Below are 23,391 nucleotides of genomic sequence, written 5' to 3' on the forward strand. Positions count from 1 at the left end.
GTTTTAATGATATTCATCTTACAGTATGCTAACATAATGGTGCCTATCTCCATTCTCCTGTTGATTTCTGTGTAAAGTGATAAAAAATTTTGTACCAGATAATTTATTTACTGCAAGTTTTAGACTCTCAATCCCTTTTTCTCAAATGCAGCATAACGCGAAGACATAGCCCAGGAAGCATTGTGGACATTGACACTGGGTCATGTGGGTCATTTTTTACTTTGATGAAGAGATCTTTGTGGTTTTTTATATATATATAAATATATATATTTTATATATATATATATATAAAAATATATATATTTTATATATATATATATATATATATCTTCTTTGTACTCCAGCTTCCGACTAAAGGGGCAGTCACTTCAATTACTATCTCTCCACAGTGCTAATAAAGTTTCAAGCTAATAATACTCTTACTGTTTCACATGTCTCGTGTTGTGCTGTGTTACTGTCCCCGTCTGTGGCTTGTGGTGTTGTTCTGAGCGTGCTTGGTGGTTGTTTTATCTCCTTGCAGTTTTAAATACTGTGATGTGACTTGGTTAAGACAGACATGCTTGAGTTTTGGAGATGTCTTGTATCTTGTGTTGTATATGGTCACTTAGCAGACTATAACAGAAGGCATACATCTTAAATAGAAGTATTAACATTGGTTCTTTAAATGGAGTTTAATATAAAAAAAGCAACAAATGTGGGGCACTGTGTTGGAAAACTACTTGTTGTGATAAGATAGTGGGGAAGTGGAACCAAAATAAGCCAGTGATTTACTTTCGTACAAGAATATGGACAGCAGTAGTTGTATGTTCATTCTTACGTTGGAGATGTTGTTATAATTATCCAGCTAGAAAGATGGAACTGTAAAGAGATTGGAGAAGAGTTTCTTTAGTGCTCTGAACCTCAGGGCTTTGTGGTTGCCCTAACAGTCAAAAGATGGTTCTGTTACTGTCAGATGGCAGCGGTGGTTGCTCGTGAGTAATCAGTCAGGACTCAGACCTGTCTTTTACAGGTTTTATTTGGGTGCAAAACTATTTACAGTGCAGAGCCACAAGTTCATGTCTGCCTCAATCGCTAGCAGAATCTGGGAGTGGTTGTTTCCAGGACCTCCCCCAACATAAGAGCTTTGTCACCCCCAGCCTTTTCCTTCCTTCTTTGCGTTTTACACCTCTGCGCAGGGTGGGCAATGGAAGGGGCGTGCTTCCCTCCTGGCCGGCTTGGTCAGGAGCGGTGCTGAGGCTCCCAGCAGCATCCTCTGGTCCTTTCCTTTCTTCCCCACTGGAGGTGTGGCTTTCCTCACCACAGGAAGAAAAACTGCTTTGCAAGATTTTTGGAGGTTCCCTGTAACCCAACTGCCCCTCTGCTTCCCTACCCTGTTCCGATGGCAGTACCCTGACAGTTACCATGGCTGTTGCAGGACAAAAGTCCAGGTCAGTATCATTCAGAAGTAGTAGTGGGGGCCCAAGCAAGGCTTCACCATTGATACTTGCCCAAGGGCTCTCTTTATGCTTCCCCCCACCCCCTCAGACTGGTATTGCAAGCAGCACTAGACAACAGGGTCTAGCCACCCTTTAAATTCCCCACAATGCCCCTGATATAGCATTAGCTCAAGGCATTGTGGGAGATTTAAAATGGTGGCTAGACCATGCTGCTGCTAGTCAAGCCTATCAGGGACCACTGGTAGAGACGTAGGCTCACTAGAGTTTACCAAGGGCCCCCTCGTTCATGAGGCTGGCCCTGACAAGACCAGCAACACGTCTTGATGAATGTTAAGGTAATGTGAGTGTTGTTGGGACTTCCGGAATGATGGATATTCTAATTTAATGGTTGATTTCTGATGGGGGGGGGGTGGCTTGTAAACATGCATGCGTAGTATACATTTTCCTGTTCTTCCATGTTTCCTGAGAATTTCATCCCAAGATGTTAATTTCAACAAATGATACAATATGTGATGTTTTAATTTAAAACTACATATCTAAACACAAGGTGAAAATAAAAACGATGTCCTGTTGTTGATAAGACTACAAAAAGCAGGAATCTCAGCTTTCAAACCAGTTTGTCTGTTCACGGGTGCATTCTAAAAATATCTAGGATTGCTATGAGTTATAACTAGTCCTGTTAAAAAGCAGAATTTGCAAAGATCTTATTTTTAAAAGAATACTCACTCGGTTTTGTAATTAAACTGGCTTAAATGAAGCAGAACACTGTTTAAAAAAGGTTTGTGTTTAAAGCTTTGTATTTAAAATATTTTAGGAATAAAAACATTTTTTATCAAGCTTTTGTAAGTTGAACGGCATCGTCCTTTGACCTTTTTGTTCCCTCCAGTTGTAGGAGCAATTTTTATTTTTCCATTATGCAGCATATATATCTCAATAACTCCAGATCCATGAAAATGGGCCACTTAAACTTGGCTTCGAAAGAGCACTGTTGCATTTTCTTTACATTCTTCTGTTGCAGAGAGCCCTGTTTATTCAGTCATTAAATTTATAGGCCCTGCATATAAATTTATATGCCCTGCCAATACTAATAAAGTTCCATTAGACTACTAGTTCCACAGGCAGAGGTCAGGAAGTGAGGTATGACAGCAACAGGGATGGTGTCAGCAGCCCAATCTTCTCCATGTGATCACTAGGGCCAGGCGATACCTGGTTTTCAACATTGTGGTATTGTGATGTACTGATTTTGCCCAGTCCTATCCCGTACCACTCTGGCTTGTGCAAGCAGGAACTGTATGGGGGCTTAATCAGCCTCCCGCTTGCCCCATAGCTGATCAAGAGGTCTGCCTTGTGGAGGGGGGACTTCCTCAAGCTCCTCCGCTGGTGCGCAGGCAGCTGTGTGCCTGCCCACCCCTCAGTGGAGCAGTTTAAGGAAGCCCCCCTGCCACCACCTCCAGCTCACATGTATATCACTAAGTCAATATCACTCACTGCAAATCACGGCCACATTTCCGGTCCTGCTGCTGCTGTGCTACCCAAGACTAAGACATGGTTTGGTTTAGCATGTTGTCTGAAATAGGCCTTGTTTCTCTTGCTCCAGACAAACAAGCTGTAAAACAAGAACAAAGCTTGGTTATAGCTTGTGAAGCAAGACAAAACATGAACCTGGGTTCAACCCAGTAAGCTCAACTATGGTTTAGGCCTGGCTAGTGTGGTAGTGCCCCTTCCCCAAGAACTACAGGCTTTTGGCTTACTGATATATACAAACCAAGTCATGGAGTGCAGCTGACTAATACAGGCACCTGCTCAGTGGCACGCAAAATCTCGGGAAGCCTTGGCACTCTGTAAAAAAAGCCCACAATCTTTACATGTATAAGTGTGCCAGAAAAACCACACCACATTTCCCCTGCTTGTACTTCTGTGTTTGTTTATAGAAAAACTATTTTCTCATGTTGTCCCTACAAAAATGAGTTTATACAAGGAATAAACAAAGATAGACACGTACACAAAACTAAAAGCAGCACCAGAAAAGCAAGAGAGCCAGAGCTAATGATAAATTAAGCAACAGCAGAAATCAAAGGGATGCTTAAAAAGAAATGCCTTCAAGAACCAGTAAAACACAAGTGGAGAAGAGAAGGTAACCTCCTGAAGCAGGGAGTGCCACAAATTGGGCCCTACCACAGAAAAAGCCCTGTCACGTGCTGCCACCCACTTTTCCTCAGAAGCAGTTGCGCTCACACATACAAATGCTATAGTAGCAGGGGCATACGAAGTGGGGGGCGGAGGGGGTGGTGACAAGATGGCCCCTTCCTCCCCTCAGCTGTAGAGCAGCCAAGGGCGCGGGCAGTCCGTATGGGTGACGCTTGCGTGGCGTCCGTACAGGGTGCCGCTCTCGCGCACAGTCTGTACGGGCTGCCCCACCCCAGGTGCCGGAGAGGGTTCCTCTGCCACTGTATAGTAGCAGATCTTTAAAGGATGGGTAGGTTCACATGGGAGGAGGTAGCCCTTCCAAGCAGGCCCATAATTAGGGGGTGGTGAGGTGGGCCCCTGCCAGGGGTACAGGCGAGGTGGGGTGCAAAATCGGCTAAAAAATATGTACATAAATAAATAAATAAAAATATCAATTATTGCCTCATAAGACAAGGTTTTAAATAGAGGGTGAATTGAATGGGTGGAGGGGGGATGGAGGAGAGGCAGAAAGAAGAACTACCGGTAATTTGTCCATGACTAGGCGGCGCAATCTGGACGGTTCTGCCAGGGGCGCCAGATCACCTAGCTACGGCTCTGCTTCCAAGTACCTTGGTCCCAAGCAGCTTAGGGGAAGTTACCAGCATCTTGAATCACACTTGAAAACAAACTGACAGCTAGTGGAAGTGATACAAAAAGGGGGTCACATGGTTCCAGTACTTGCCCCCCCCCCGGCAAAATTTTAGGGGCAAAATTTTGCACCAATGGAATTTTCCCAGTGGATTTCAAGGGCAGTCTCACATAGGGTGGCAGGGAGGGGATGGAGAGAACTATGCAGAGCTGCAAACTCTGCCAGACATTCGGCTTCCACGCACCATCAGAAATGCCCCCACCCACTGGCTTCTGTGTTCATTGGCTCTTCACAGGAGTAAGGTTCCCTGCCTCCACTTTGTAGTAGCAAACTACAATATTATCCAAACAATGCAAAACAGCAATAGCAAGGTAGAAATTTTCAATGGCCGGTCCACTGTTATTTACTATAAAGCTCTTGCTTTATATGGGATGGGATAAGCCCAGCAATAAGACCCTTTGAAGATTTCCATTGTCATGCATAACTTGGCTTTACTATGCAGTTCATGAACTGAATTGACAATTCCATTAACAGACTTCTCCCCACCCCCCAACCTCCATTAAAGCTCCACAGCATATTTGAGTAATACAAACAACCTCTGCCTGCGGTAAGCTTTTATAATTCTGAGCATCTAGGACTGTTGCAGCCTTGGTCTCTCTTGTAAATTTCTTCTTTTAAAATCCAGTTCTTTATGCGTGTGGTGTAGCCAACAGTGATTGAGTCTAGATCCTATTGCCAAAACATTGTGTTTTAAAAAATCTAGAGTCTTGCTTCCTGAAATAGGGGGCCTTCATTATATTTATGGGGCCAGGATACTATACAATAAAAGACAATCCTTTACATGACTGCTAAGTGGTAATGAATGATGTTACAGGGGTGGGGTGGGAGGCAGATTAAATTTAGATACGTGCGAATGCAGGGTGTGCTGAATATATATCCTCACCAAACCATAGTGACCTTCAGTCTGTAACCTTCAAAATGGCCCCTTGTATCCATTACTGAAATGTCATAAATCTGCTCTGCCAGACAAAATTGTATCTCCCTTGGCTATTCAAGGCCATCAGCTTCGCTGCGCTAACAGCTGGAGAAAGTGATTCCCATCCCAGTATAAAATGTGCCCATATACAGTGGTACCTCAGGTTACAGAAGCTTCAGGTTACAGGTGCTTCAGGTTACAGACTCCGCTAACCCAGAAATAGTAGCTCGGGTTAAGAACTTTGCTTCAGGATGAGAACAGAAATCGTGCGGCGGCAGCGGGAGGCCCCATTAGCTAAAGTGGTATCTCAGGTTAAGAACAGTTTCAGGTTAAGAACGGACCTCCAGAACGAATTTAAGTTCTTAACCCGAGGTACCACTGTAAAGGCAGCCAAAGCAACAACAACAAAAATAATAAACAATTTCTAAAGCTGAGAATGCCTGACACGGGTTGTTTCCTAACTGAAGTCTTCCCTACCTAAAGGCATAAAGGCACATTTTAAGAGCCAGAGAGCTCTGTTGTTATTTTTGGGGGGTATTTTTTTAATGTATATGGACAGTGGACTGATTAAATACAAGCTGGAACACCCCAAATCAAGAAAACAGCTTTTGATAGTTTATAAAGATTGTCTGTGGCAGCCTTCACCATTCTGGTGCCTTCCAGATGTTTTGCACTACAATTACCATCAGCCCAGCCAGCATAGTTAAGGTTGATGAGAGCTATAGTCCAGCACATCTTGAGGATCTGTTTGGGAAGGCTGATCTATGGTTTATTTGCCTTGTTTTCATAAATGAGTGGTGCTTTAAGGTCAGAAACAGTAACATACAAGTCCCAACTTTCCTTTTGGGGGGACGTTTCTAGCTAGTTTGTTGACAGAACAAAGTTTGAAAACATGGTAGTAAATATATCAAAGTTTCAGAATTAATAAGGTGAGAAAAATGCTGTGTTTTTCCATTTAAATGTAATTAAGCACCCAAGTCTGTGAAATCAAGTCGTCCCCCCACCCATCTGAAGTTTTCTATTTAGAAGTAATTTTCAGTAAGAATATTATAAAATAAGCCCAATAAATCCACCCCAATAGTTTGGCACATGCAGTATTATTTGGGATTGCATCTAAATTATGTTTATGGCATGCAAACTACAAGCTCATCAGACTTGAGTTAGCCATGTCTTTTGAGACTCTTTGAGATCAAAACCGAATGTTAACATTTTAGGATTTAAATAGGGAAAAATGCATAGTTAAACATACCAACTCAAACATACAAGGTGGTGGGGAAAATAAAAGTATATATATGCCATCTTAGAATATGTGAAACTTAACAACGATCTGCTTATGTATATAGGTGAACAAAAGGCCAAGATATATTCAATGCAAGTTTTGGAGGGAAATTATCTGAGAACCTGGGAGATATCCTTACAGGTGAAGGACATCCTTGATTTAAGAATGCTCTGTGAGCATAGACTGTCCCTGATTTTTAATGCTGTTCTTTGCTCCCCTCTTTCCATGCATTACATGAGCCAAAAGAAAAGCAAATACAGGAAGTCATATTTCGGTGCTTAGCAAAATGGTGAATTGCATATCAGCTTTGTCGGGTGGGTTATATTTAGTCCATTCAATAAAAAAGCATTTTCTCTCACTGTAGCAAAAGAACAAAAACACATAATTATTGTCACCCAGGTAACACTACTGAAGATGAATACAGACATAGTTAATCCATTTACCACACAACCGTTGCAGCTCTATCTCAAACACAGATCTGTTCTGTCTGGATCCCAGCAGCAGTCTTGAGTTTTCCGCTGTGTGCGTGATTTTCAGAGAACTGTGACTCTTGCCAAGCAGATATCCCTCAGCAGTGGGAAGTGGCTTGTGACTGCCAGACGACAGCGTGTGACGCAAGAAAGCACACATAGAAAGCAAGCTGCTGAAACAGACTGTGCTAGGAGGGTTTCTCTTGATGCTTGCAAAAGCTTTGTGCTCCTTTGATCACCATCTTCATCAAATAAATACATTTATTGGGGCATTTCTTTTTCTTTTTGCCACTTCCTACTTGGAGTGTGTATTGGATTCAGACGAATCTCAGAACAAGAACCAAAGCAGGCCATTTGGGACAGATACAAGTCTTATCTGAGCCAAAGCAGAATTTCCAAAAACACCAATTCAGAGTCTGAACTGAATCATGTTGATGCCCACCGTTTGAACTTCATATAGCAACAGTCTCCCCTTTTCTCAACTGGACCCCCATTCTTTTCCCATAAGAGGAAGATGAGAGGTGACAAACCTGTTGCCTTCCAGGTATTGCTGAAGCTACAGCTCCCACCATGCTTGACCATTGACCATGGTTCCCCCCTCATCACTGGAGCCCCCACACCTCAGAATGCCATTGGCAATGTTGGCTGAGGAGGCACAGAGTTCAATGACTTCTGGAGGGCTATACGTTACCCAACTCCTGCTTTTAGCTTTTACTCCTGAAGATAACTTTAGCGAGTTCAAAATGTTGAGATAGAAGAGCTTTTGGTCATTAATTGCCCTGCAATGAAAGTGCTTTAAAGTTCCTTGTGCAAAAATAGTAGCAAAAGTAAAGTCTCTTTAATCTCCTGTTTCATCCAGCTCCTCTGGAATCTAAATTTTAATTATTCAGAACTTGTCATTCTGTTTTTGAAATAGGCCTTCAAAGCGATTAATTTGTATTTAAAATACGATTCTAATGTGTCTCTATTTTGGGCCTCAAATAAGCGGCGAGTTTGCACTGAATCTGTTGAGAGATCAATGACTCAGGACTTTGCAGTATGTGGCCGTGAAAGCTATAATTACATACAATTTTCTTGATGTATCTACTTTATGTGATTCCTTCCCTCCTACACTGGTCTTGGGGAACCTCAGTCAATCCATAAAGCCTTTTCACTGCACAGCAATCACTGCCACAATCCGCTGTTGTTCAATAATAACTCACTACATAGCTTTTAAAATTTTTAAAAGTTAAAAATACTGGTATGTAAGAGCTGCTAGTCAACCATCCAGCTTCTATTTAAAACTTCTGAGAAATGGCATTGATTTTAGTCCTCTTTAGCAAACCAGTAACAACCCAGCAGATTAAAATATTGTGTCAGATTATTCAAACTGACCATAATAATTTTCATCACAGGGCAGTCTTGACAAGACTGTCGATTTTTCAATTAGTTTCTCACCCAAGACAAAGGTATCTCCCACACCTTTTCCACTGGCAGTTCATGGCAATATTACCTAATTCAATTCTGGCTGAACAGAGAATTCCATTTCTTATTGAGGATGACTGTATGGATTCCCAACTAATGTGCTAATATGCAGCCTTCCCTGGTACAGTTTGCATAACTTGGTCATGGTTGTGAGGCAAGGTAAGGTGCTTAGCTTCAGCTTGTTGGGGGACTCCAGTATGACAGCCATGGTGTGGTAGTAGTGGGATGCACATCAATAACAAGAAGTCCAATGACATTATCAGCAATGGGAGAAAAATGGGAAATGGGATAGTTGTACCAGGCTTGATTATGTCCATTTGAAAAGTAGTGGAATGCTTTTAAAGAAGCAGAATGGCATCCCATCCTACTTCAAGCACTCTTTCTCTGTTTCCCCTCTCTTTATATATTTTGATTTCTCTTATCATAATAATAGCACTGCTGCTAGTATAATTAATCAAATGATTTCATGCAAAGTTGCACCTCTTTGTTGACTCCAGCAACCAAACTGTAAAGTTGCAAAGCCAAAAAAACCCCCATAGCTGGATCCAGAGGCAAGTGGTGCACATTTTTTCCAAAACTGAATCAAAGCCAAAGGCACTGAGCTTAAACATAACAAATGAGTCACAGAGAAGAAGAAACAAACAGCAAGGGGGGGGGGGAGTTGCAAAGATTATATTTTACAGTCAAACATAAGAAACAAAATGCTAATCTCACAAAAAATGTATTTTAGTTTCCGCCCCTACCTTGTATCAACATCTTAAAAGTTTTCCATATAAATTATTGATTTTAAACCGGAAGTTAACACTTTTTCAACAGCTAGGAAATTATAATTGTACAGGTTTTCAATAGAAAACACATTACTGTACGGTGGTACCTCGGGTTACAGACGCTTCAGGTTACAGACTCCACTAACCCAGAAATAGTACCTCAGGTTAAGAACTTTACCTCAGGATGAGAACAGAAATCGCGCGGTGGCAGCGGGAGGCCCCATTAGCTAAAGTGGTGCTTCAGGTTAAGAACAGTTTCAGGTTAAGAATGGACCTCCAGAATGAATTAAGTACTTAACCCGAGGTACCATTGTACTGTGTGTGGCAGTGCCTCATAGAAATGTTATTAACAAAAAAACTGGAAGCACATAGAACTCTGCAGTTCCGAAAGGGCACAGAGTATAGCATGCGTTGAGTTGGGATTGATAAATGGAAAGGGTACTGTGGTGCATGTATAAACATATGTGGGTGTAGGCATTTGTCATACACACATATATTGTGATGTCTGTGACATATATGCTGGAGGATGCAGAAGCAGTTAGGCTTTTAGTGCAATTACTGGAGCTCAGACAATAATTTGTTTCGGAGTACTGCCAATTAGTAAATCTACTATGCATGAGCAGTGGTAAGTAGGCTGTGTGGGCAGATTTAATAAAAATATAAGATACAAATCAGAGAATCCCATTTATATCATAGCAAATGCTCGCTTGCCATTGGTGAGAAAGAACTGGCCCTATATGAACAGGAAAAGAAGTTTATATAAATTGGATGAAAATGTGCTCATGCTCTCCCTTGACCATCATTGCTATACAGAGGATTTTTTTATTCTGTTGTGGACTTTTGTAGGTGTCTTTATGGTAGCTGGTTTAAGAAAAAAGTGGGGTATAAATTCTAAAATGCATTAAGAAATCTGTAGGGAATAACATTAGAATGACTGCTGGATCATACCACAGATCCATTCGGACCAGCCCACCATCATCACGGAGTATTATTGCAACAGAACAGGATAACTATTCCCCAGTGACTGGTAATTGGAAGTGTACATACCAGGGCTAACTGACATTGACAAGTAGGAATTGCAACAAAATGTTGCAGTTTTTTTCTGTAATCCTGCAAACATTGCCCCCACCCCCAGCCTACTGATACCTTCCACTTTTGCATGGGTAGTGCTGTTTTGGCCAGATAACAATCCAGAACCTGAAGAACGAATTAGCTTTCTGTGTGTTTTGGTCTCTATAAATTTCTTCCGTGTGCACGTCCTTTTGCGGTCACAGTAACTTTGCTATGTACCTCTTTTGATGCCCAACTGTCATGGGCAAGCATCTCATCGTTTTCACACGTGCCTCTCCTAACTGAGATGTGCATTTAAGTGGGAAGCGAAGGCCACTGCGAGAATTATTCCTCCAGCTGGTCGTAGCTGCTTGTGTCCCGGTGTGGCCATTTTAGGCATCTTTATAGCGATTATGCAGAAGCTGGAGACTTGCCCCTCTTTGCTGTCGTGCCCACGGAAAGGGTCCAGTAGGGCTTGGGGCCTCTCTACTGGGAAGAGGAAACCGCTGCTGAACAAATCTTAAACCACAAAAGCGCCTTGAATAACTGACAACAGCTTTCGTCGAGCCACGGCCTTTCTTAGGAGGCGGGGGCTCCACCCCACCAGAGCTTCTGAAGGCGCCAGCAATCTGTCAAAGTCTTTTCAAGGTGGGGCGCGCGTGCCACAAAGCTCGCTCCCCCCACCCCCATTTTATTTTTTTACATGTTTGCTTCAGCGCGTAGGAAGACTGGCGGGCGGGCTTTCGGGCAGGGAGCCTGGGGTTGAGAAGCCCCTCACCGGGGGCGCCTCTCGCGCGCAGCTTTCCTCCTCCTGCCTCTCAGGGAGGCGGGCAATCGCGCGCGGGCGCAGAGAGCGTCGCCCGTGGTTCCTCCTTCCTTCTCCCCCCTCGCCCACCCCGCACCAGGCTCGGCCTACGGGGGCAGGTGGTTCCTTGCGCGCGCCGTCCCCGCTCCCTGCCTCCCTCCCTCTGCTCGCTGGGCGGCGTGTGCGGGTGCCTTTAAATTGCTTTCGCGGGAGCTGCCGCCTGCTCAGTCTCATCTGTGATGTAAGAAGAGACTTTTAGGTGTCTACGCCGATCGCCTGACTTTCTTTTCTTCTTTTCCCCCTTCCCTCCTGCCGCCGGTTCTCCCGCTCGCTCTCTGCGCCGCTGTCCTTGGCCGCCCTGCTGCTGAGGCGGATTTGCAAAGCCGCCGCCGCCGCTGGGTCCAGCCCGCCCGGAGCTGCGCTGTCCTGGGCGCAGAGGGCGCGCGACTGCCCGGCTCCTCGCTCAGCCGCCGCTGGTGCGCAGGCATGGAGGAGCAGCCGGAGTGCAGGGTGCTCTCCATCCAGAGCCATGTCGTGCGCGGCTACGTGGGCAACAAGGCGGCCACTTTCCCCCTGCAGGTAGGTGCGCGGGTGTGCGTGTGCATGTGTGTGTGCGTGTCAGAGAAGAGACGGAGGGCAAGCCGGAGGGACACAACCGAGCAGGCGGCGGCGGCGGCGGCAGGTGGCTCCTCCTGCCGTCTCCAAGGCTGCCTGAGGCGCGCAGCCCGGGAAAGCAAATACCGGCGAGGTTGTGGCTCCAGCGTCCGCGGAGGGCGGCTAGGACACTCGTCGGGCGACCTGGCTGGAGGCAGAGACTTGCCTTTCCCAGTCCAGAGGGAGCTGTGGGGCTTAGGCGTGTAGTGATTCTTTCCCACTCCACCTCAGTGTCTCTAGGCGAGGCTCTGCCAAGGAAGCCCCTCCTGACACAAGCCTCAGCCTGTGCATCAGGAGAGGAGGAGGGAGAGGGCGGAGAAAGCGCCCCTTCTTCGAGGATGGGGTGTTTTTGAGGAGGAAGGGAGATACTGTACAGTGTATATATATTTTTAAAGAGCGGCTGCCTTCAGGCAAGTTCCTAACCGCAGCAGCGCCTGCCAAGTAGGGCGAGGGTCAAAGAAATATGCCGAGAGAAAAACAAAACGAAGACGCACCCCGTGTCAGATTCTAAGCTCTGGGGAACGATGGGAAGTGTCAGCGGTGGCGAGGTTGCTTGGCCATGACACGTCCTTCCCATTAAAAAAAAATGTTTTCATTTGGGTATCTTAAAAGGCTTTCCAGGGTCAGTCCTGCAGCTCCCCTGAACGCCATGAGTGATTCTCCAAAGAGCCACTGCTTTAAAAACACAGAATCAAGTATGTTAAAATTCCGAATCTGGCTCTTTTCCTTCTGTTGTTGTTGGCTTGTCTATGTTAACAGGCCCTTTTTTGGTGTTGCTGATTTTCATGGTATATTCATAAGGTGCTGGCCAGTGTTACTACATAGTACCAACAGGAATGCAAAGTATGTAGAAACAACAACAACTGTACTGTTAACAGTGGTTGTTTAGGCGATGTTTTAATGACAGTTAGACTTTATTGAGGGACACCTTGTTTCCAGGTAGAGCTCTGGATTTTTTGGGACTTACAGTGCTGTCCAGCATGTTTTGGAATGTAGCTTCAAACCATTTTTCAAATGCTGCATAGTTACGTTTCCTAAAATAGCTGTGATAAAATGCAGTATTTCTGGCTGTCATGTGATTCTCAAAGAATCAGAAAAGAATGGTCACTTCATAAGAAATGTTGCACACAGCTAATTGATTTTTGCACTGCATCAAGCATATTGCACAGGCAGCAACAGAAGTAAATAATGAGTAACCTCAACATGCAGTACTGTAAGATGAGTAACCTGTTCCCAAAAGAATTTGTCCAGTTGAGCACAGGTCAGTAGGTTCATCACACATAGAGAACTCAAAGCTAAAGCAGATACTAGGGTTGAATTTTTGGATTATATAGCCTGCCATTGACCCAGATTACTTGTGCTAACAAAGGATAAAATTCTTTTTTTGTAGTATCTCCATTTCCCAATATATGAAATAACCATTCAAATACCTTTGCAGTGCACGTCTGTACATGTTTATTCAGAAGTAAGCCATAGTGTGTTCAATGGGGTATTTTCTCAGATAAATATGAATAGGATTGTAGCCTTAAAAAACCCAAAGAACTTTTAGATTTTTCACCAAAGGACCTTGAGCATTGCTTGATATAAAATGCTTCTCTGTAAAATTTGATATAGCCAGTTGATGCCATTTATAAGTACAATCACTTGCCGTCATTTGTTTACAGCCACTGCTTCAACTGTAGCAGACGTACAAAAAGAAACAAGCTACCACTGCAAATTTCAGTGTGAAAAAATATATATCCTAAGAGTTATCCCCAATCATTATCTTTTATCTTGCCTTCAGCATATATACTTGCCATTGTCTCAGTCCACCTGTTGAATTAAGCTTCTGACTATGATAGCACAAAAGCACTAGATTGTCTTTGTGGTGCTTTAAGCACCTTCTCTCATTTTATGGCTGCAAACCCATAGAACTGTTCTTCTGGAATTCATCCTAGGCTAGGAACCTGATGAAACATCACCAGCAGAAAGTTGCCATGGTGAAGATTAAGCATTTTATTAGCCACTGTAAGCCTATGAAGGGATTATTTTAAAATTTTAAGTACCCTAGAAATGCTGTGAAATGCAATTCAGTGTGCTGGTGTCTGTCCTCCCAAGTTGTGTCTGTATTAGCTGAACAAAAAAAAGAGGTCTAAATGTGCACCTGCCTCTTCACTTTTAACAAAGTTTTAAAATGGCTCAGGTGTGGAAGGGAAATATTATGCTGAGGAGGGAACCATAGCTTGATGGTATAAAACAGGCACCATATGCAGAAGGTCTCTGGGATTTCCACTTGAAAGGCGATTATTTAAAATATGGGGTTTTCATTTGGTAGGTATTGAATCACAGCCTAATCCAAGGTGGGTTGTAGCAGCAGCACTAGCAATTTCCATATATATATATGGGTTAAAAGTGAGTCACAGGTTTGGAAAGGTTGAAGATCACTGATGTAAGGAAGAGTCATTGTCAGAGTAGAGACAACAGTGGGCTAGGTGGACAAATCATCTGACCTACTATAAGGCAGATTTCTGTGTTCCTTTGTTACTGATCATTAGTAAATAATTGCTATGGCCCTTCTTGCAAGCATAGAGCATAATGTGCTTGCACTTGTAATGGAAGTGCAGGGTTGGAGAGAGGGATTCACATTTTTTCCAGAAACAGCAAGTTGTGGTTTGTGACTTCTGGTTTATACATAAGCTTCACTTTTTGCCTGGTACTCAGCATTGTCAACTCTGATTAGCAGTTAAAAGCAGCACCAACCTACTGGTCGAAATATATCCAACACCCCCTTTTGCTTTTCTCTGCCAATCACTGTAGTGCTTGAGCATTTGAAAGACCAATGATAATACCTCTTTCCACATTTACTGTAAGGAAATTAGTTTGGGGGAGGTGTAGAAATACAGGCCAACTGAGGCAAATTTCAAATATGCTGCTCACTTACAAGGAAGGAACTGCTATTGAATCCTGTCGGAATGACCCAGAAATCCCCCCCCCCCCATTATGTGTGTGGAACTTAGCAATGCTATTGCTTGTGTTTCATTGCCAAAGCTAAGAGCTATTTAGGGTTGATCCACACATTGAGAAGCATCTCATTGTACATCCTCCTGGGATTGTATGACTTCGAATGCAGGTGGAGGATTGCATGATGAAATGATACCCTCAGGCTAAAACCTCATTCTGTAGACAGCTAGCATGTCAGGGAGAAGGGTTTTGATATTTTCTGATATGGTTTCTCTGCCTGGGATTTCTGAGTATTACCATTGATATATCACCAAATTAATATCAGCATTTTGTTAAGAATTGTGCTATTATTTGTGAACTAAAGTAAATCAGGATCAGAGGCTGTAAAGGAAGTGCTGGGACTCTTAAGAGGCCAGGGAGCTAAGGGAGCAAAGTCTACTTTCTACGTGATGAATTTCTTGCATTGTCACTACAGAGAACAACAGCCATGCTTAAGCAGTTATTTAGAGGATGTTATAAGAAATTTAAGGTCTCAAAGATAGAATAAATATTCATAAATGCACACATATCTAAATATATGAACCATGGGTCTGAAATAGGATGGGAGGGCAATCCTGAAGCCATTTTAACTCTCCAAATGACCTCAAATATTCCTCTGCAGTAAGAGAGGCAAATGGGGAAAGCCTTCCCATTGTCTTTTTGCTTGCAAATCCTGTCTTTAAGGGTGCATTTGTGTATGAATAGGGTGAGCCTGTGACCTGGATTCAGGACCTAAAGTATTAACCATCACAAAAGAATGGCCAGACTTTCCAGGTAATGTAATCAGTGACAGGTATGCGGGTAGACAGGATTTCTGCTGTAGACTGCCTCCTTCTGTGATGTATGTATGATGTTTTAGGGGGGTGGTCTTGGGCTACAGGGTGGGCAATTTCAAAAGTCTATATAAGGGCTTGTGCACCATTGTTCAGGGTTCTCCTCCCTCCTGTGTGTGGCGAGTGGAGACCCTGTTGCAACAGTTCCTTTAATAAAGATCAGGCTTACTAGCCACTTTGCTTTTCAGTTTACTCTGGTTGGCCTCTGTTATTTCTCCTACCAATAGAGAACCCACTTAAGGACTCTATACGTGCTCTTGGATACACCATAAGGGAAAAGGAGCAGGTTTTCTTAAAACAAGGATACTTAAAACAAGCTAAGACGCTGTGAATAGATAGAATGTACCAAAGTATTTGGAAGAAACCCGCATGAACCTGCCCATGCAGTCAGATTAACAGCAGAAGCCCTGCAGTGTGTCCCTTGGCAGGAGGGAGCACAAGGCAGGGCTTTTTCAGTTGTAGCAGCGACCCATAGAGTGCCTTTTGCAGAGGAGTCTGCATAGCTCCTTTACAACTTCACAAGCAGTGAAGACTTGACTTTTTCAATAGGCATTTGGGCTGAGGTAAACTAATTCTGGATTGTTTTGCTCTCTCTCTATATATTTTGCTTCCAGCAAGTTGTTGTCTGAGTTCTGTTTTGTGGGGTTGGAGGAGGTTTTGGGGGGGTGGGGGTGACGGCTGCTTTTACTTTCTGATTATATTTTTTGTTGGTGTAGTTAGCCTCCTTGAGGGTCTTTCAGCTGAAAACTGGAGCAGAAATGTTTTAATGAATACATAAAGGGTAAAGTTTGTTGATGTGAAAAAGGCCAAAGCTTTTCAGAGCCACTGAAAAGTAACAATAATACATAAAAATGGAGCAGAAATATGAGTGAAATTAAAACACTTTATGAATGAACACATCAACTAAAAGGTGTGACAAAATTTGTCTAGCACCAAAAAGACATCATACTGGGTGCAAGGTGAACCACTCCCCCTTGGAGGAGAGTGCCATGGTTTGGGGCACCAGAACTGAAAAGATAATCTCTTGGGTCTCCCTCCCATCTGTGTTCTGAAAGTGAGCGTGGTCAAAGAAAGGCCTCCAAGGAACATCTTAATGGTTGGATATATTTGTTTGGCTGGATAGGTTCAGGTGGTTGTTAAGGCAGCCTGTTGCTAAGTCATTTGGTACCAGAACTTCTGGTTATACCATGGCGTGCATCCTGTGACTGAACTCTCAACCAGTCCCAGAAAATTTTGTTGTTGTTGTTTAGTCGTTTAGTCGTGTCCGACTCTTCGTGACCCCATGGACCAGAGCACGCCAGGCACTTCTGTTTTCCACTGCCTCCCGCAGTTTGGTCAGACTCATGTTTGTAGCTTCGAGAACACTGTCCAGCCATCTTGTCCTCTGTCGTCCCCTTCTCCTTGTGCCCTCAATCTTTCCCAACATCAGGGTCTTTTCCAGGGAGTCTTCTCTTCTCATGAGGTGGCCAAAGTATTGGAGCCTCAGCTTCACGATCTGTCCTTCCAGTGAGCACTCAGGGCTAATTTCCTTAAGAATGGATGCGTTTGATCTTCTTGCAGTCCATGGGACTCTCAAGAGTCTCCTCCAGCACCATAATTCAAAAGCATCAATTCTTCGGTGATCAGCCTTCTTTATGGTCCAGCTCTCACTTCCATACATCACTACTGGGAAAACCATAGCTTTAACTATACGGACCTTTGTTGGCAAGAAAATTTTACCTCAGCATAAAAGGTAAAGGGACCCCTGACGGTTAAGTCCAGTCACGGACAACTCTTGGGTTGCGTGCTCATCTCGCTCTATAGGCCGAGGGAGCCAGCGTTTGGCCGCAGACAGCTTCCGGGTCATGTGGTCAGCATGACTAAGCTGCTTCTGGCGAACCATAGCAGCACACGGAAATGCCGTTTACGTTTCCGCCAGAGCGGAAAGCCGGACCTATTTATCTACTTGCACTTTGATGTGCTTTCGAACTCCTAGGTTGGCAGGAGCAGGGACCGAGCAATGGGGGGGGGGTTTACCCCATTGCGGAGATTCAAACCGCCGACCTTCTGATTGGCAAGCCCTAGGCTCTGTGGTTTAGACCACAGCACCACCCGCGTCCCAACCTCAGCATAGCTCTCTAGTATTTTTGCAGTTCCCCACTATACTGGAGCAACACATGTATACGGAACAGTATTTTCACATCAGGATGTAGTGCAGATCCCTTTATTCCCCTTTGATTCCCTTCTTAGGGGAGAGGCTGTAACCCAGTGAAAGAGCATACACATTGCATGCAGAAGGTCCTAGGTCAAACCTCTGACATAATCCAGTTTTAAAAAGGAGAGTCAGAATGGACAGTACTGGGATAGATGAACTAAGGTCTGATCTTGTATAAGACAGCTTTTAACTGGGCATAAGATAATGTATTGTATAGTAGCATAATGCTACCTCATTTTTGTTTTACTTTAAGTTTGTTAAAAACTTATAAAGTGACTCTGAATGTACCTTGGGGAAAGAGTTACTAGAATTAATGGATGGGCATTTTTATAGGGCACATTACAGAGTGTTTCACATGCAGTGTCTAGTTAATCCTTACAACAGATATGTTATCTGTTAAAACAGTTATTTTAACAATGTTAAAAGCATTGTTATCCATATATTGAAGATAGGGATATGAAACAGACATAGGTTATTTTGACTACCTAGCAAGTTTGCGTGTTGATAAAGGCTTTGCTGATAGAGAGAAAGATAAATATGTTTTCTGATAGAGGAAGTTCTATAATATTTTGCTTTCAGCCTTGAATATCTGTGGTGCTCAGGCATCTTGCCAGCCCCTGCCATCTGGACCAATTATGAATGGAATGGAGGCAGAACCAGTGATACCTAAATAGCCTGCATATTTCATTATGAACACGTCTCATTTGCCACTTAACAGAGTTTTGAGGACCATTCTCTTTATTGATCAGAGACCACACGGCTTTAAAATCTGCTCTGGGTAAGTGTCTCCATATTAGGAGAGAGAGAAGATTTTTTTTCCCCTTTCCACCAGAGGATAATCATCATGCAAGTCAGTGCTGGAGCAGACGTCAGAGCATGCCAGTATATGCTCTGATGCAATGTAGAAGCTGTGAAGCTAATCTGTCCTCTCTAGTGGCAGCTGTTTCTGATGGCAGAGGTTAGTGGTCTTTCTGAGCAGTGGAACCTCTGTAGGCTAAATTGCCCTGAATCACAAATGAAAGATGTTTCAGCATTCTGAGTCATGCTGACGTTTCATTCCTATTTATAGAAGGCATGAAAGCTGTTTTAAAAATCAAAATGAACAGTAGTAAAGAGGTAAAAAAAATATGAGTGAAACCAGCAGTGGTGATGAGGGACAGCCGCCACTGCTGATGCCACAAGACTCTTTGCCCATGTTTGCAAGCAAACATATAAAACCACTGGTGTGTGCAAACTATGAGGTTATTTATCAAATTACCAGCATGTTTATCTTCTTTATTGCACTGTGGCAAACAAACAAATGTGTCCATTTGTAGCAAGACCAACTTTTATTTTAAGCTAAAATATAGTTGTACTTGCTTTTTACATGAGGATACCTGGCTCGGCAGTTGTCAGGGGTTGTTTTCCAGCCGGCACTCACTGGAACTCAGTTCCGTCACCTCTCAGGTGGGCACCATTGCCATTCTAAGAAAACGAGGGAGGTGTTCATGGTGTGTTATGGCATCTCTTTTTCTAAAAAAAATTAGTACTGGCAGTTGTATATGGGAATCTTTGGACCTCAGGACTTCACAAGCTGAATCATGAATCAGCAAGTGTTGTGTGGCTGCAAAGAAGGGTAGTGAGAGTTTATTTAGGCTGTATTAACAGAACCAAATTTTCCAAGTCATGAGATGCAGTAGTTCCACTTTATTCCACATTAGCTGGATCTTTTGGATTATTATGCCCAGTGGTGGGTGCAGCACTTAAGAAAGCTACAGACAAATTAGAACAGATTCAAAGAAAGACAACAAAGATGGTCAAGGGTATGCAAAACAATTCTTACGAAGATAGCTTAAAGAAGAAGAAGAGGGGGAGGAGGGGGAGTTTGGATTTGATATCCCGCTTTATCACTACCCAAAGGAGTCTCAAAGCAGCTAACATTCTTCTTTCCTTCCTCCCCCACAACACACACTCTGTGAGGTGAGTGAGGCTGAGAGACTTCAGAGAAGTGTGACTAGCCCAAGGTCACCCAGCAGCTGCATGTGGAGGAGCGGAGACGCGAACCCAGTTCACCAGATTACGAGTCTACCGCTCTTAACCACTACACCACACTGGGTACTGGGAACTGGGTATATTTTATCCTGGAGAAAAGACAGAGGTAGTCTCATGTTAGCATTCTCAAAGTGCTGAAGGACTGTCTCGTAGAAGAGAGCAAAGACTTGTTCTCTGCTGCTCTGGAGGCAAGAGTAGATCTAATGAACTTAATGGTGGTGGATTTGGGCTGAACATTAGGAGAAGCTTCTTAATGGTAATAACAGTTGGACTTTTAGGGCTCTCACTTCCTGGGAGCAGAGGCATCAGAGATGCTCTAACTCTATTTCCACCCTGAGTAGAATAGTGTTGGACTAAATTGCCTGCAAGACCACCTCCAGCTCTGAGTCTATGACTCTCCTGGGAACTACAGATTTCATTTATTATGCAGTGGACAGTGTGCACAGTTGGGATTAAATGGGTGTGCAATCCTTGTTGAAATCACCATTCAGCCATGAAACTCTTTGGCTGAACTGTTGCCTCAGCCAATTCTGTTTCACAGAGTTGATAAAAGGATAAATAAAGTTTAGAAAATGAAAAGCACTTGGGACTCTTCCAGCCATCCTCTTTACTTGCATTCAGGATGATTTGTGCTCATGATGGTATTGGGCTGGTTATTCATGACCTACTTTAAATAACGTTTGTGCCTGTAAAACCTTTGAAACAGACATACTGCTTTGTTTCCAGTTGGTGCATGTCATAGAATGGTAGAGTTAGAAGGGATTTCTTGCTGAAATCCTCTAACTTCATGCCACAATGTTATAGAGGGTTGTTGCACTATTAGATCAGTGGTGCCCCTCCAGATAGCAATAATGCAGAAGCATCATAGAACAACTAATAAACTGGAATGATGTGTGGATAGTTTAGTATAAACCCACTACTAATGGATTATTATTGAGTCACTGACAGGTTGCAGAATACACCCTCAAAACACACACTCCAGTTTGGAGGGGCCCTTTGTAGAAACTAGATCTGTGCAGGTGGACCATAAAGAAGGCTGATCGCCAAAGAATTGATGCTTTTGAATTATGGTGCTGGAGGAGACTCTTGAGAGTCCCATGGACTGCAAGAAAATCAAACCTATCCATTCTTAAAGAAATCAGCCCTGAGTGCTCACTGGAAGGACAGATCCTGAAGTTGAGGCTCCAATACTTTGGCCACCTCATGAGAAGAGAAGACTCCCTGGAAAAGACCCTGATGTTGGGAAAGATTGAGGGCACAAGGAGAAGGGGACAACAGAGGACGAGAGGGTTGGATAGTGTTCTCGAAGCTACCAGCATGAGTTTGACCAAACTGCGGGAGGCAGTGGAAGACAGGAGTGCCTGGCGTGCTCTGGTCCATGGGGTCACGAAGAGTCAGACACGACTAAACGACTAAACAACAACAACAACAGATCTGTGCACTGGATTTGGTTGAGGCCTAATTGGACCTATTCAGAGGCCTCGTTTGAGTTGGGTTGTAACAGCCCTTGATTGCTACAGGTTAGCTTGAGTGGCCTAGAGCCACCTGGGACTTTTGTCCAGCAGGAATGTCCAGCAGCAAGCAGACATGAGCAAGAAAAAGGGGAAACCACAAAAAGGAGGGACCTACCAGGTGGCAGCCTCTTCACAGGAGAAGGTTGGGGGGGGTGCACTGCCAAATTGCCTCAGGGATGAATATGAGTTGAGTGGCTGCTGTGGTGGTGCAGGCCAAAGTGGAGCGATCCAGGGGCCACAAATGAGAGCCACGGGGCAGATAGGGTGTCCATACAGAGCGCTAGAAGAAACAGCAAAGCCTAACTGACATAACATACAAAGTTGTCTATCTCTACATCAGGGGTTCAAAGCTGCCCTTTATTGTTAGGGCGCTAGAGTTAATTTCACCTGGTTACTTTCTCACTTAAGTGCAAATAAATAGTGAGTTGCACTCAACAAGGTAGTAATCAAATTCTTAAAAAGCCAATTGAAAACTTTACTTGGAGCGTGACACATTTGTTTTCTCTCAGTTAGAAGCCTGTAGTAACACATTTCTAATTTCAGTTGGAAGAACATCTGCTGTTTTCATAACAGCATCCTTGATCCAAATGAAGGGCTAGGAACATACCCTCCAAATTCAGAAGTGCATGCTGGCTTTGCTCTTTAAACTTTAGCCTCAGGTTTTGCACCTGTCAGCACAGCACAACCATGCTGTGGTCTGCAGTACAGAATATTGTCTTTCTAGGGTTGTGGCCCTTTTCCATGTGCCCAACTTCCAAATACACATTTCAGGATGTTTTCTGACTATGTGAATGAGATTATAATGTATATGTTGTTAGAAGAAAAAACTGCTCCCTTTCCCTTATGGGTTATTCCAGAGCCCGTACAGTCATTAAGTGGGTTCCCTATGGGTAGGAGAAAAATAACATGAGGCCTACCAGAGTACCATATTTTTCCATTTATAAGACACCCCCTATTTGGGGGGGACTCCAAATTAAGAAAACACCCTTCAGCACTACCCGTGTATAAGATGAGCCTCAATTTTAAACCTATTTTTTGGTTTAAAAACCTAGTCTTATACATGGAAAAGTACAGTATATTGAGAAGCAAAGTGGCTAGTAAGCCTGATCTTTATTAAAGGAAAAGGAAAATAAACTGTTGCAACATGATCTCCACTCACCACACGGAGGAGGGAGGGAGGAGAACCCAGAGCCCTTATAAAGACTCCTAAAATTGCCCATCCTGTAGCCCCCACAAAACATCATACATACATCACAGAAAGAGGCGGTCTACAGAGAAATCCTGTCTGCCAGGATACTTGATAATAGTCCCTGATTGCATTACCTGGGCAGTCTGGCCATTCTTTTGTGATGGTTAATACTTTAGTTCCTGAATCCAGGTCACAGGCTCACCCTGTTCATACACAAATATGCCCATAAGACAGGATTTGCAAGCTAAAAGACAATGGGAAGGCTTTCCCCATTTGCCTCCCTTACTGCAGAGGAATATTTGCCTCCCTTACTGCAGAGGAATACTGCAGAGAGTCAAAAGGGCTTCAGGATTGCTCTCCCATACTATTTCAGACACATGGTTTATATATTTAGATATGTGTGCATTTATGAATATTTATTCTATCTTTGAGACCTTACAATTCTTATAACATGTATATGTATTTTTTCCACACAAAAAATCAACAGAATTTGGATTATCAACCTTCCCCCCCCCCCCCGAAGAGTCACTGAGAAGGGAGGGATTGAAAGTGCTGCACCAGGCTCCATTTCCATGCCCTGAAGCAGAGTGCCAGCAGGTCCTCCTTCACACCTCTGTGGCTTAGCAGCAAGATGAGTCAGTTGGCTCTCATCAGAGGGCTTCCTGATCCCTTTCTCATTGCATGAATTTTGAAGCTGCACGGTTTCGTCTAGGTTCAATTATTTGTTCCTGAAGGTACAAAAGTAAGTCTCTTTGACGTTCTTTGAAAAGGGGGTGCAGGAATTATGCATACTTTCCCTAAGAGTTTCATTAACGTTTGCTAGAATATTGCAGTTAACAGTGCAGCTAAATGATTGACGTCTTGAGCTCCAATGCTAGGGAGCATAAGACTGAGAACTTGGGCCCTTTGTTCTTTGAACAGCAGACACACAGGCT

At 43.6% G+C, this 23,391-nt stretch overlaps 1 protein-coding gene across 1 annotated transcript in view; it reads left to right on the forward strand.

The window, feature by feature from the left end:
- The first annotated feature begins 11,209 nt into the window (after positions 1-11,209).
- The window catches only part of PDXK (pyridoxal kinase), a 43,215-nt gene continuing 31,033 nt past the window's right edge, over positions 11,210-23,391 (forward strand). Inside the window, exon 1 of the mRNA XM_053386846.1 lies at positions 11,210-11,641. Within this exon, the coding sequence (XP_053242821.1) occupies positions 11,549-11,641 (93 nt within the window). The 5' untranslated portion in view covers positions 11,210-11,548. The remainder of the gene's footprint in view (positions 11,642-23,391) is intronic.

The sequence above is a fragment of the Podarcis raffonei genome, chromosome 4 (assembly GCF_027172205.1).
Source record: "Podarcis raffonei isolate rPodRaf1 chromosome 4, rPodRaf1.pri, whole genome shotgun sequence".
NCBI classification, from domain to species: domain Eukaryota; kingdom Metazoa; phylum Chordata; class Lepidosauria; order Squamata; family Lacertidae; genus Podarcis; species Podarcis raffonei.